At 43.9% G+C, this 12,553-nt stretch overlaps 2 protein-coding genes across 2 annotated transcripts in view; both read right to left on the bottom strand.

Moving 5' to 3' along the window:
* Positions 1 to 343: 343 nt before the first annotated feature.
* Positions 344 to 4,674, bottom strand: LOC123508213 (dynein axonemal assembly factor 10-like). Its single transcript, XM_045261750.1, has 4 exons — positions 4,366 to 4,674; positions 3,900 to 3,969; positions 3,343 to 3,513; positions 344 to 2,822 (listed from the first exon to the last, which is right to left on the bottom strand). Exons 1-4 carry the CDS (start codon positions 4,495 to 4,497, stop codon positions 2,131 to 2,133), a joined length of 1,065 nt encoding a protein of 354 aa, XP_045117685.1. The 5' UTR covers positions 4,498 to 4,674; the 3' UTR covers positions 344 to 2,130.
* Positions 4,675 to 6,201: 1,527 nt separating this feature from the next.
* Positions 6,202 to 12,553, bottom strand: part of LOC123508240 — a 131,472-nt gene continuing 125,120 nt past the window's right edge. Inside the window, exons 5-6 of the mRNA XM_045261796.1 lie at positions 12,421 to 12,523; positions 6,202 to 7,699 (exon numbers count right to left, since the gene is read on the bottom strand). Coding sequence (XP_045117731.1) covers positions 6,874 to 7,699; positions 12,421 to 12,523 — 929 coding nt within the window. The 3' untranslated portion in view covers positions 6,202 to 6,873. The remainder of the gene's footprint in view (positions 7,700 to 12,420; positions 12,524 to 12,553) is intronic.

The raw sequence follows: 12,553 nt of genomic DNA, 5'->3' as shown, positions 1-12,553 counted from the left end.
TTGTGGTCAACAGCTGCTTTATGCTTTAATGAGACAATCCAATGTGGACAGTATTTGTTCCAGATGATACTGAAAATGACACTAAAGCTTTCTTATGAAAGGCACTTTTCATAAATATAAATAATTATGAATATTGCCACAAGTCAAATTTCTGAGTACTTTGTGAACACCTCATAAGAATAGTATTGTGCAGTAGATGAACTGAGCAGCTAGTTTGACATTTTGCTCATGTGTACTGAAAAGTACCAATCATTGCACATAATCGTCAAGATTGATTAGAAAGTGGAGTATCAGATTCTTGGCTAGTAACACCTGGTCTCATTGTGGAAATAAAAACACAGAGGAGATTCCCAGGTATGTATTACTTAGCACCAGCTGAAAGGTAATATCATTCTAAATAAGCAAATACATTGTAAACAAGTAATGATGAACATGTGCATATTTACAGTATATTAAGCTTCTATAATAGTTGTAATGGAAACAGTACAACTACAGATATTAATACCTGTTAGTCTGTTAAACTGCAAAAATAACTTTATACAAGTAAAATGCAAATGGAATTCATTAATTGAAAAAATAGATTCAGCACAAATTTCTCATGATAATGCCATTTGTCTCAGCACTTGTGAAATGGTGTGACACACTTTTCAGTGAGAAATGGTGATGCTTGACATCTCTTATTCCACATCCACTTTGTAAAACAGACCATTGAGCTTAAAGTGATGTCTCTCATCTTGGCACTAGATAATACTGATGCTGAAATTTGACAGAAAGCAAAATCATCATAATTATAAAGTGCTCTTTACATACTTGTATGTGCAGGCCTTCACTCAATGGCAGCTTTCAAAACTGCTTCTGATTTTCTTGTTTTTATCTAAAAAACATTACCTGGCCAAGATTTTTTATTTTATTTTATTTTTTTGTCATTCTCTTTATCATGTGTATACAGATCAATCTCCTTGATCTCATCACCAAGCTAGTCCACTTAGTAGTAACTCCCATAATCTCCTTTAGTTCAGTGCCGAGGCCTCTGGTCTGTTGTTCACGTCCTGCCAACCATCATCCATTTTAACTTGTGGCTGTTGGTGCCATACTCCCCCATGGTTTGTTTTTAATTACTATCCAGCATCACAGCCCTCACCTAAGTTATATGTATGACAAATTCCCATTTGAATTTCTTAAACATTAATAAAGGCAACAGTTCCCTGAATCTCTGTACACTTCTAAGTCTTACTACTGCACTATCTTCCTGCACAAAAAATAATCTCCATAATAACAAATTTGTTTAATGTGTTCAAAGGAACTTCCCAATTTAGCCAATCACTTGTTTACCCTTCCTATCTCTCCTACATAGTGGACAGTCAGACAATCCAGTGTTGTACAAGCTAGCTCTAATCCTATGGTGCCTCTTGCTGGTGTGGGTGGCTGGCACTCGCATAATCAGCACTTCTATTTCTATTAGATGACCATTTTTCAAGGCATTGCTAAGTGGATAAGATGCACTGCAGCTCTGCATTTTGTTTTGATACAAAAATATAATCTTCACTCAACAGGTCTACAGCTTGTATGAGAAGTGCAGAGTTCAAGTCTAATACTGAAAGATGTCTCATCAAGAATGGATATGTTATTTGTAATCAAAATTTTCATAAATTCACCTTAAAACTTGAAATCAATACACAGAATTTGATGATTCATCACCTTGTAATCTGAAAGTAAATTTTACAACAGCAAGTACTATATTTCAAATATGTCTATCAGCATTTTAGCATTAATACATGCACATGAACAGTTCATTGGTGATGCAACATACTCATAATAAACATATCCATACATACAGTAACTCAGGTTTGCAGTGGACCATGAGTTTCATCAGATGGAAGGTTTAAGGATGGAGGAATGGTGACAATGGTGGATACATCTATAAACAGTAACCACCAGACAACAGAACATGGGAATACTTTTATATCACAGCGATTCAGACAGACAGTGTCATCTTATTATAAGTATGTATTTTCTGCTAACTTTGCCTTGAGCATAATCAGTCACATTTATGTATATACTATTTGGAGGGGAAATACAAGCCACAAAGCAGTGTGGAGGGAACAATCTGCTGTAACTCAGTGATTGGGTCTACAACACATTAAGCTTAGTAACAATAACAACCCTGATGGCTTGATCAAGCCCTGAGCAAACACTGAGTCCTGTTTTATCAGGACTCCAGGAGAAACTTGTGATGGGCTGAGTGGCAAGTGTGGCATTTTGTAGAGGCACAACCTTCCCTGCCACACCCTCTGTAGAGCCGTCACTGAGCTTCTTAACCCGTGACTCGGGATAAGAGTACTTCCATAGCATCACAGAACCATTGCCTCCAGTGGTGGCAAAAACTTCCCTGTTTTGTGGTAAGTGTCTTCCACACCACACAGTTGACTTATGGCCTTGGTCAGATAGGCGTGCAAAACCCTTCTCTGGGTGGAATGTCCGCAAATCAAAGACATGGAACTTGGATTCGAGTGTTGTGGCAAGGAGCTTATTCATTTCAACATCTTTGCGGTCAAACTCAATGGAACAGACACCGTTCTGAAGGTTTGTCTCCCAGCGGATGGCCATGGTGCGCAGGTCGAACATCTTGAGGTCTCCATTATCAAAGCCGGCACACAGTGTTCGCTCCTCGGCACTGTGAGCATCCCCAAAAGCCACACTCCAGCAATCACGTCCCTGCTCTCCTTCTTGTGGCTCGATTGTGATGACAGGTCGGTCTTTCTGCCTGGGGTCCCACACCTTGACCAGTCCGTCCCGACTCCCGGTAGCAATCTCTGGGGCACCTGTGGACAAATGTGGTCTGTGCAAATATACTCCTACTGGTGCTGTTAATTTGCAGTTTATATTCTAGTATCTAGTTGACAAGTTTTGATTTCTATTTCTGTAGTGTTTCCATCAGAGAATACAGAATATGTGGATAAGAGGACTATCCATGTTTCAATTCTTCTTGATTCATGTTAATGTTTCTATTTATTCATTTTGATGTGTATGTATCACAAAATATTCACTTTTCTCAGACTGGGTGCAAGTGAAAGCACCTCAATGTGATCTAAATGAAGAGTTGGGAATTAAGAGGAAACAACATGTGGAATGGCATGATGTGCCAGCTGTGTGGGACCAAGCTTGAGAAAGTAGGAATGGATCAATAGGTTTAAAGGAATTCAATAAAAAAAGGGCAAAAGGATATGGCAAATGAGTCAAATGCAATCATATAGAGGAAAGAGAAGAGAGCATAAGATTAGCATTTGAAGGTATGGATATGTTTATGTTAAAAAGAAAAATACAATCAATGCACCATAATACCCTTGCCAATGTTGAGTCCTCCTACTCCAGCAATAGTGTTTACAATCTGACTGTGTGCCTGGACAGAGTATATTGGCAATGATGGATTCTGCAGGTCCGTGATTTCCATCTTGCCATCAAAGTCTCCCGCACAAAGATGTCGCTCCTCCAGGGTGGACGCACCAAATGTTCCTGTGGTGAAGTGGGGCAATCATTATTTTCAGATATGGAGAGGTATACATAATCTCATAAATTAAATATCAGAAAGTATTATGGGCATGTCAAATAGTGATGGAATATAAACTTCTTTCTATATAATATTAATTCATGAGAAAAATATTAACCTCTTCAGTACTGGTACACATCTTTACCTTAAGATTTGTGTATGATTTAGACCATTTTATTGACATTAGCAAAGGTCTATGGAAGTCAGAAGATTAATGACTACAGTCTTCACTATTTTAATCCCCACATAAGTTTCTGAAGTTGTATGAAATCACCAGATAGTAAGCAAAGTAAACCTAAAAATGCATCCTAGTACTGAAGAGGTTAAGCAGAGTGTGAGTGGGTGTCCTTACCACACTTGAGAGCCTTGGACCGCTCCACATCATGTACCAGCTCCAGTTTGCCATCATTCAGCTCGTACACCTGCCCAGATAACAAGTCTCATAACTGCTTCCTAAGATAACTGTTGAGCTAGATCACTAGTAAAAAAGTCCCATAATATTGATTGTCTACTGTTTCCGAGCAAACTCTCAGGTTAGGTTGGTTGTCGGGTTTATCTTGGTGGGAGGAGATTACGAAAGCAACCTAATTTACAGACACTACTCGTTCATTTATCTGTAAAATATGACACTTTTTTAAAATTGTGATGTACACGGCGAAGGGATAAGCAATGAAATTAATGAAGTGAATGATTCTACACCTAACCTAACATAACCTAGCTCTCAGATGAAAAAAAATAATAGTATTTCAGTATCACTTCGTATCGTAATATTGGGGAGAAAGTTCTATTATAAGTGACCACAAGGCATTTAATCTCACCTGCAGCGCCCCAGTCCCTCGTGGGTGACTTCCCAGGGCCACCACCTTAGCGGACCTCGGCACCCATTTCACGTCGAAGGCACTGTAGTTTAGGCTCTTCTCCGCGTACACTAATATCTGAGGCTTTTCCATGCCAAGAGACCAAAGGTGATCACACAACCTTGCTCAGAGTGTGTTGGTGTTGAGACGTGCAGCACCACAATGTGAGCACCACGGGCCCGCAGCTCACAAGTGTCAACACAGCATTACTATAAGTGACAGTACCGCAGCGCACAGCCTCAGACACCTCCGGGATTCTATAAACTTCCATGACTTTCCTTCTTGTGATATTGAACGCTAGTGAACTTCTTAACCCCTTCAGTACTGGGACACATTTTTACCTTGAGATTTGTGTACGATTAGACCATTTTTTGACATTAGAAAGGATCTATGGAGGTCAGAAGTTTAATGGCCAGTCCTCACTATTTTAATCCCCCATATGAGTTCCTGAAGCTGTATAAAATCACCAAATAGTCACCAGGATGAATATGAAACGCGTCATGGGTTTAAGTCTTCAAATGCCGTGTATATTTAACCAGGCTACTCTGTGATTGAGAAATGTAGTAACACGTATCTATTAATTCAATAGTGTTACGTATTCCTACCACATTCCGAACCTTTGTGGCAACTTGGATCATATTCTCTATGTAACCATGGAAACAGGAGGACGCCGACGTTCAAGCAGGCTGATTGATTGATGGACATCTTCCTGTCCCACTCCAACATGCTTTCATTGCACGTCTGCACAGAGTCTTTAGTAGCCCCTTGAGTTGCCTCCATTTATACATTTCTTGTTACTGTTTAGATAATTATTTCTATCGTAAACCAAAAAGTACTCCATATATGTCAAACGGTTCTTTCTTCAGTCCACCTTTTCCTTACCTCTCTCTTTTTCAGCTTTAAGAATAACTAACGCTGAGGTATGGGATAATTTCTTATTTATTATAGTCTATGTTGAAATAAGACAGAAAATGGATAGATATATTTTTTCCTATAGTTTCCCGTGAAAACTATTTTTAAGGAAAAACGTTCTGGTTTCTCTTGTCTCCTTTAAAAACAAACCATTCTTCCTTTGTCCTATTTGAGAGAGAGAGAGAGAGAGAGAGAGAGAGAGAGAGAGAGAGAGAGAGAGAGAGTAATAACGCGTAGTTCCTGTTGGCGGGCTCCGATTTGAGGCGACATCTAGCGACTGCTTCCTTTACTTACTCAAGGCCGTATGGATGATTAGCATAATAAATCTTACGCAAGACAAGAATGGGCCACTCGTTACTGTAAATGTAGAAGGTTACCAGGGAGTGAGGCACATAATACTTGTTTTACATAGCGGCGTTAGGACTCAACGAGGTAAAGCCTTACCCCTCATTAGTACTGCTGAGCCGGGTGAGCCCCCGAGATTAAATTATCTGATTGCTAATGAGAGAGAGAGAGAGAGAGAGAGAGAGAGAGAGAGAGAGAGAGAGAGAGAGAGAGAGAGAGAAGTATAAATAAGCATAGTGAATAGAATGCTAAAAAGTACTATCAGATTATTTTGATAGTAAAAAAAATGGCAGTGTCTGACTCTACAGACATGGCGTCAGGAGGCTGCCTTCAATAGTGTTGTCATGGATTAAAACCCACAATAAAAAAATAATGACCATTCTGCTGTCCAGCCCAGCCCTCAGGAGTGGGCGGCACAAACGCCTCCTGCAGGTGGCGACAGGGGCGGGGGTCGGTGATGTACGGCACATTATATGCCACAAACCTGCCTCCACAATACTTCTTTCACCGTGCAAGGAATATATGAATAAAACTCAATGGTGATTTTAAGACATCTAATTGAAGATAGAATTGCACAAATATTTGTAAAGAAAGATGAATACACACATACATCTTATATACACACACGTAAAGCTCTGTTACATATACACGTGGCAATAAATATTGTTATACATGGAATGATGCTGTGAGAACTTGGACCGGGAGGGATAAGACAGGCGTCCCGTGGCGCTGCCTGTGTCCCTCGTGTGTGTGTGTGTGTGTGTGTGTGTGTGTGTGTGTGTGTGAAGCTGTTATGGCACTGCAGAAATGGTGAAGTTTCATGGAGCAACAGACCAGTCTCCTGATCTTGATGAAGCAGAAAATGAGGACAGAGGTGAAGATGACAACAACAATGACCTCTGAAGGTCCCATGTACTTAATCACTACAGACTCGCCGCCAGCCACGCAGGGCTGGACGCTGGCGACTAATGAGATCACTAATAAACTCTGTGGCCTCCGCCGGGGCGGGCTGAGGAGGGCGGCCTCGCCACATCGCCATTCTGCCGCTATCTAATATTAAGACTCAAGAATATAGTGTCCTTAAAGCTAGGCTTTGGTATTATGGACTCAGTGTGTTGTGAGGCAGTGCCTCCCGCAGGTCGGAGGGCGACGCCCACCGCCGGGACCGGCGCACCCCGCTGGACTAGCTGTTTCGAGGGAATCCTCGCCGTCTTAGATTACGGGGGAGGTGATGGGCGAGGCGTAGATGTGGTCGGTGGGCGAAGCCGGGGCGAGGGAGGTGCTTGTGCTGCCTGCACGATCCAGCGAGACATGGGCATGGCGCCGTTCCGCCCGCGAACAGTTTTCTACCTTGGGCGTGAGGGTGTGGGCGCCAGTGGCGAGGGCGGTGAGGTTATAGCGCGGAGACGGGCGGCCATTGAGGGGAGGCAGGCGGGCGGCGCCCAGACTGGTGGGGCCACTGATGACTGGCGGGTGGCGGCCGCCGCCCCTCTCCAGGGACTTGTGGCGGCGGGGCGAGGGCGTCACCATCTCGTAGTGGTGCTGGTCGGGGTCACCAGACACCAGGCGGGGGGAGCCCAGGAGGCGGGCGGCACGCGGGGCAGTCACCACGCACCCGTCGGGGCCCACGCTCCCTCCCTCACCTGCCTCATCTCCGCCCACGTAGCCCACGTTCTCGAAGCTGGCAGCAGGGGCAGGGCGCGGGCTGTGGTCAAGGCGTGGGGTGAGGGTGGCGTAGCCTGGGCTGGCGTAGTTGACGCTGCTGTAGTCGGCGTAGTCGTAGGTGGTGTCGTGGGGCGGCAGCAGATCAAGACGCACGGGCTTCTGCTCCACGGGCTGGCAGTGGTCCACGGTGTAGTGGTTGCCTTCCAGCGGCTTGATACCCGCCCACAACGCTCTGGAGCCTCGCCCGTCCATCTGGGGCACGGGCAGGGGCGTGATGGCGGGCGCAGGATAGAGCACCGCCTCACAACGCTCCAGGCCAAGAGCCTTCTCCTTCTTGGCCAGCGCCACGTCACTCAGCGGCTTCAGCTTCCCCCTGCAACAACAACAGAGACAGCGTCAGACACATGTGCATACCATGGCAGAAATAAAAACCAACCCTCACCTGAGCCACACATCCGGCGCGCCGCAGCTGTGTGCCACTGGTTGGGCTAATGGAAAATAAATGTTAGGCTGTGGGGAGTAATAGAGTCTCGTATGATAAGTATCTTTAAGAGCTGCACTTCATTCTTGCCGGATGGACCGCAAGCAAAAATGATAATCGAAATTCTCTGAGTCAATAAGGCATTTGTTAATAGTCTCTGAATCAACGAGGGTTGTGATGGCCGTCACATAACTCCTAAGCCATTGCTTCTGGTAATATCATGTATCATTTTAGCTATTCAGTTATCAGTGATGTTTTCTTCATAATCAATCAATTTGCATCAATTACATTTACAGATGCGCGCGAAACATATAGGGGAACTCAAACTGCGTATCACGTCGTGTCAGTGACTAGTTTTGATGCTAATAACTGCAGGATTCATGATGTAGGTAAACAGATTAATGTTTTTACGATAAGATACTTGATCATTATTTGCTAGACTGATATTTGATTGAATTTGGCCTTAAGAAAAACATCAAGGGTAGGTGCATGAACATTGTTTGCAAAGAATCGAACGCATAGCATCTGTGTGAGCTGCGCCGTCTGCGTGTGATCATGTGCCGCTGTCTGTCGGTGGTGGTGGCGTTTGATCTCGTTGTGGATTGAAGAGTTACGTAGACAGTTGTAGTGTTATGGCCAGTCCCGCACTGGACAAACATCTGTGACTAGTGTCGTGAAGCTGTGAACGGTGAGCGGTGTGCCAGGACTAACCACGAACCATGTGCCTCGACCAGCTCAAGTGAGTGTGACAACACGGCTGTAGCCTGCACGCCTTCCCCGCCAGGCGATTCTTACCAAAATATCCCCTTTCCTTCACCGTTTTCTTTCATACTCTGATTTATTTAAGATTTCTTCTCTGAGTGTTATTTATAGTAAGCTCATTATTATATTAGTGGATCTGCTTCAACCAAGCCGCTGAGGAGGATCGGGCGGATCAGCTGCTCTGGATCGCGGCTCACAAAACTCCAATAAATCAGGGAGCATGTGCCATGTGGGCGGCGCGCCGTGATCCGGATCTCCGACAGATCCTCATAAATACTAAGAAGAGGCTTTTAGTAAGCTGCAATATTTCAAGTCTTCGTGGCTTAAAATGTCACGTGCACATTTTACGAGTATTGAGGTACCATTCCTTCAATGTAATGATTGGATTGCAAAACTTTGCTAAGTATCGTTTGAATATTGAAAGTTTCACACGAAGGCCGACTTTTAGAAACACAATCTAGCTAAACATAAATCTGTAGCCATTAAGAAGGTAAAGTGGCGAATATAAAGTGTACACTTGTTGATGCTTACAACATCCAGACAGCAGGTGGTGGGCGGGGCCTGGGTGCGCTGTACGGGCCACGGCACATACACATCACTGAATGCTGTAGCGAGTGACGATTTTGTCCCGCCACTAAATCCTCCCTTAAATGCTTTAATTGCTCATGAATCATCCTGCGTTTGTACATCGGTCGTCAGAAGTGCTTGTCGTGGCGTCTTAAAAGCCTAATGTTGGGGCTGCAACACACGCGATACTCCGGCTGTTAATATTATGCAGAGAATCCTGTTCTGGTCAAGATATCTGATGTGTTGAACGCGAGGAAAGTTAAATGTTTAATATATGATTGATGATGGTTGTTGTTGGTATGTTAGTGGGATAATGTGTCGACGCTTTACAGAACTGCTTAATGTTCTTTTATACAATACACACGCAGCGCTATCAGTGTAGGCGTCGCGTGTAGCCTTTTTTCTTATTATTTAGAGTCATATTAGTCGTATCTTACATAAGGCTGCTGTGTTTGTGGAGTTTATCCTTTTGAAATTAATGCGCTGTAAAGCCAGTAAAGACTCATAGTGAACCTCCTACTCTCTCTCTATCTCTCTCTCTTTCGCCGGTATCTACACCCGTGACCAGCCCGTTCAAATTGTACCGGTCCACAGTCCAGCAGGTGTACCGTAAATCGCACCTATACTTAATTAGAATTTCGAGGCAGGTACACTTCAGGCACCTGTATATATAAATGCGGAAACTGGTCTGATAGAATCTTATCAGTGAATATACGAGCCAAGTGTGAATAAATAATGAAAAGAATAGCTTACGAAAATAAAGTAAATAATAATAGACCTGATAGAGCTTCTTACTCATCGTGAAGAGAACGTGGAAACAGTGAATATAACGTAAAAAAACTGCAGGATAAATGAATAATAACCAATGAAAACGATAAATTAAAGGTAACAAGTCCTGCTGATAAAACTCACTAATGGATCGCGGAGTAAGTTGGCCAGCGTCGCAATCTGTCACGAACATTCCTTGTGCCTCACCATTACTTACCTCATTATACCTGTGCGGAGCGGCGGTGGTTAATTAAGGAGCAGGTCTTATCTCTTACCCACCACGTTCCTCCTGCCCTCCCTAACCCCCACCCACTCCACCTCACCTCACCACCTCCTCACCTCTACCCTCCAGACCCTCGCTCTTCCTTCCTTCTCCGTTTTCTCTCTCCATCTTTCCCATTCGCGTTTTCTCTCTCCCAGCTCCCAACTCACTCATTGCTCTCACCACGTCTATTTTCAAAGATTGTTTCACCTATCAGTAATGCAAAATTAGTGTTAATCTCTCACTAGAACAGTAGAAACATCTTCAAAAACCGGTGTGCCTTCCAGTAAAGTGTTCTAAAATGTAGTGAGGTGATGCGCATTAGTGTCGAAGAATATGGCCCTCACTGCCGCCTTGTCCTTCCTTCCCTCCGCATCCTTCTCCCCGTCTAACCCCGCCCCGCCTCACCCCGCTTCGCCTCGCCCCACCTTGCCGGGTTCGTGGAGGCCCAACACCACCACTTATCAGTTTCGAGACTAATGAAGCGTCGTCGTCAGGGTGGTGTTCAGATCGCTATCTTGGGGACACGCTAGAGGCAGTCCGTCAATCGCCCACTGATGGAGAAAGGAATGCCCCCCCATTCATCTCTCTCTCTCTCTTACTACCAATGTCCCTTCCCCTTCCCTTCTTTCCCCTTCCCTCCCTAAAATCGAAGAGGAAGAGAGAAAAAAGAGTACGAAAGGTGATGTTTGGATGTTTACTGTCATTCTTCTCTTCTTATTTTGGATTCTATAATTGCGCGTGTGTATGTCTCTCTCTCTCTCTCTCTCTCTCTCTCTCTCTCTCTCTCTCTCTCTCTCTGCGTTAATGAGGTGGAGTGTCGGGTTATGGGGAGTGGAAGACGAGGGAGGTAATCTGACGTGTGTTGTTTTCCTTTTTTCGTCCCTACTGGATGTGTTTAGAAGGGAAAAAAAAAGGCGAACTGTTGCATAGGTATGATGAATTGAAGGGGTGAAGGCAACCTGAGTGTCCGTGGCTAAATTGAGGACGCTGTTAAGATGATAATAGTAATAGTAATAGTAATAGAAAGATAGGAAACGACGATATGGAAGACAGACAAAGAGAGAGAGAGAGAGAGAGAGAGAGAGAGAGAGAGAGAGAGAGAGAGAGAGAGAGAGAGAGAATATCAAAAGTAATAATAAGGTAGGAAACGAAAATATGGATGAGAGAGAGAGAGAGAGAGAGAGAGAGAGAGAGAGAGAGAGAGAGAGAGAGAGAGAGCATTCCCTATATGCAACATTGGTTATATGAATACGAACACTGATAAAAATGAGAGCAAAAACACAGAGAGAGAGAGAGAGAGAGAGAGAGAGAGAGAGAGAGAGAGAGAGAGAGAGAGAGAAAACACGCTAAATCGCCTGTTAAATTATTATTGTATTAAGATAAAACGTTCCCAGCCGACACTTTGGGAGGCAGATAATGCGGCGCGGGCGATTACGATACACGCAAATGGCGCACGCAATTAAGATCCGTAAAATGGGCGTGATTCCTGGGCCGCCTGGAGAGGGAGGGTTCGAAGCTGTAAGTGGCGCAGTCCCGTTTTCTTTGCACTATCACGTGATGTATGCAGCGCCAATGACAACATTAGAATTATGTCGAGGGAGGGACTTTGTTAATGGTGACTTATTGAATTAATGGAACTATCAATCATACCTTTCTACGAGCAGGAGGGAGGGAGGTGCAGAAAGAAGAGGAGGAGGAGGAGGAGGAGGAGAAGGAGAAGGAGTGAGGGAGGAACCAGATTGTGGTGATACGAGGGTGACGTCTCCACCACCGCCCTCACCATTACCCATTCCTTCTCCTCCTCCTCCTCTTCCTCCTTACTAACACTTTCAGTAATAATAATAATAATAATAATAATAATAATAATAATAATAATAATAATGATAATAATAATGTCACTGTGTATGGAGGATCTATTTCAACCTTTCCAGTACCATGACGCGTTTTTATTTTCATTCTGCTTATTATTTGGTGATTTTATACAGCCTCAGAAACTTATGTGGGATTAAAATAGTAAAGACTGTGGCCATTACTCTTCTGACCTCCATAGATCCTTCCTAATATCAATAAAATGCGTCCCAGTACTGAAGGGGTTAAGTTTCGTTCTCTTCACTAGCGACTCGTATTCACCACAACACCCTCACAATATAAATAACAATGGCAATAGTAACAATAAATAAATAATCTCCTCATATCCACTATAACACCCTCACAGTTGCAATGATAATAACACCACCGCATGGACACTTACTCTCTGTATTTGAGGAAGGCAATGGCCAGGATGATGCCGAGAAGCGTAGCAGCAACACAGGATGAGATGATGACGAGGAACCAGGTGTCGTCAATCAAGGGACCTGCAAAATGGGGCGGGTGTTAGTGGGGCT

The sequence above is a fragment of the Portunus trituberculatus genome, chromosome 24 (assembly GCF_017591435.1).
Source record: "Portunus trituberculatus isolate SZX2019 chromosome 24, ASM1759143v1, whole genome shotgun sequence".
Classification (NCBI taxonomy): domain Eukaryota; kingdom Metazoa; phylum Arthropoda; class Malacostraca; order Decapoda; family Portunidae; genus Portunus; species Portunus trituberculatus.
This window is presented reverse-complemented; position numbering and strand designations above follow the sequence as displayed.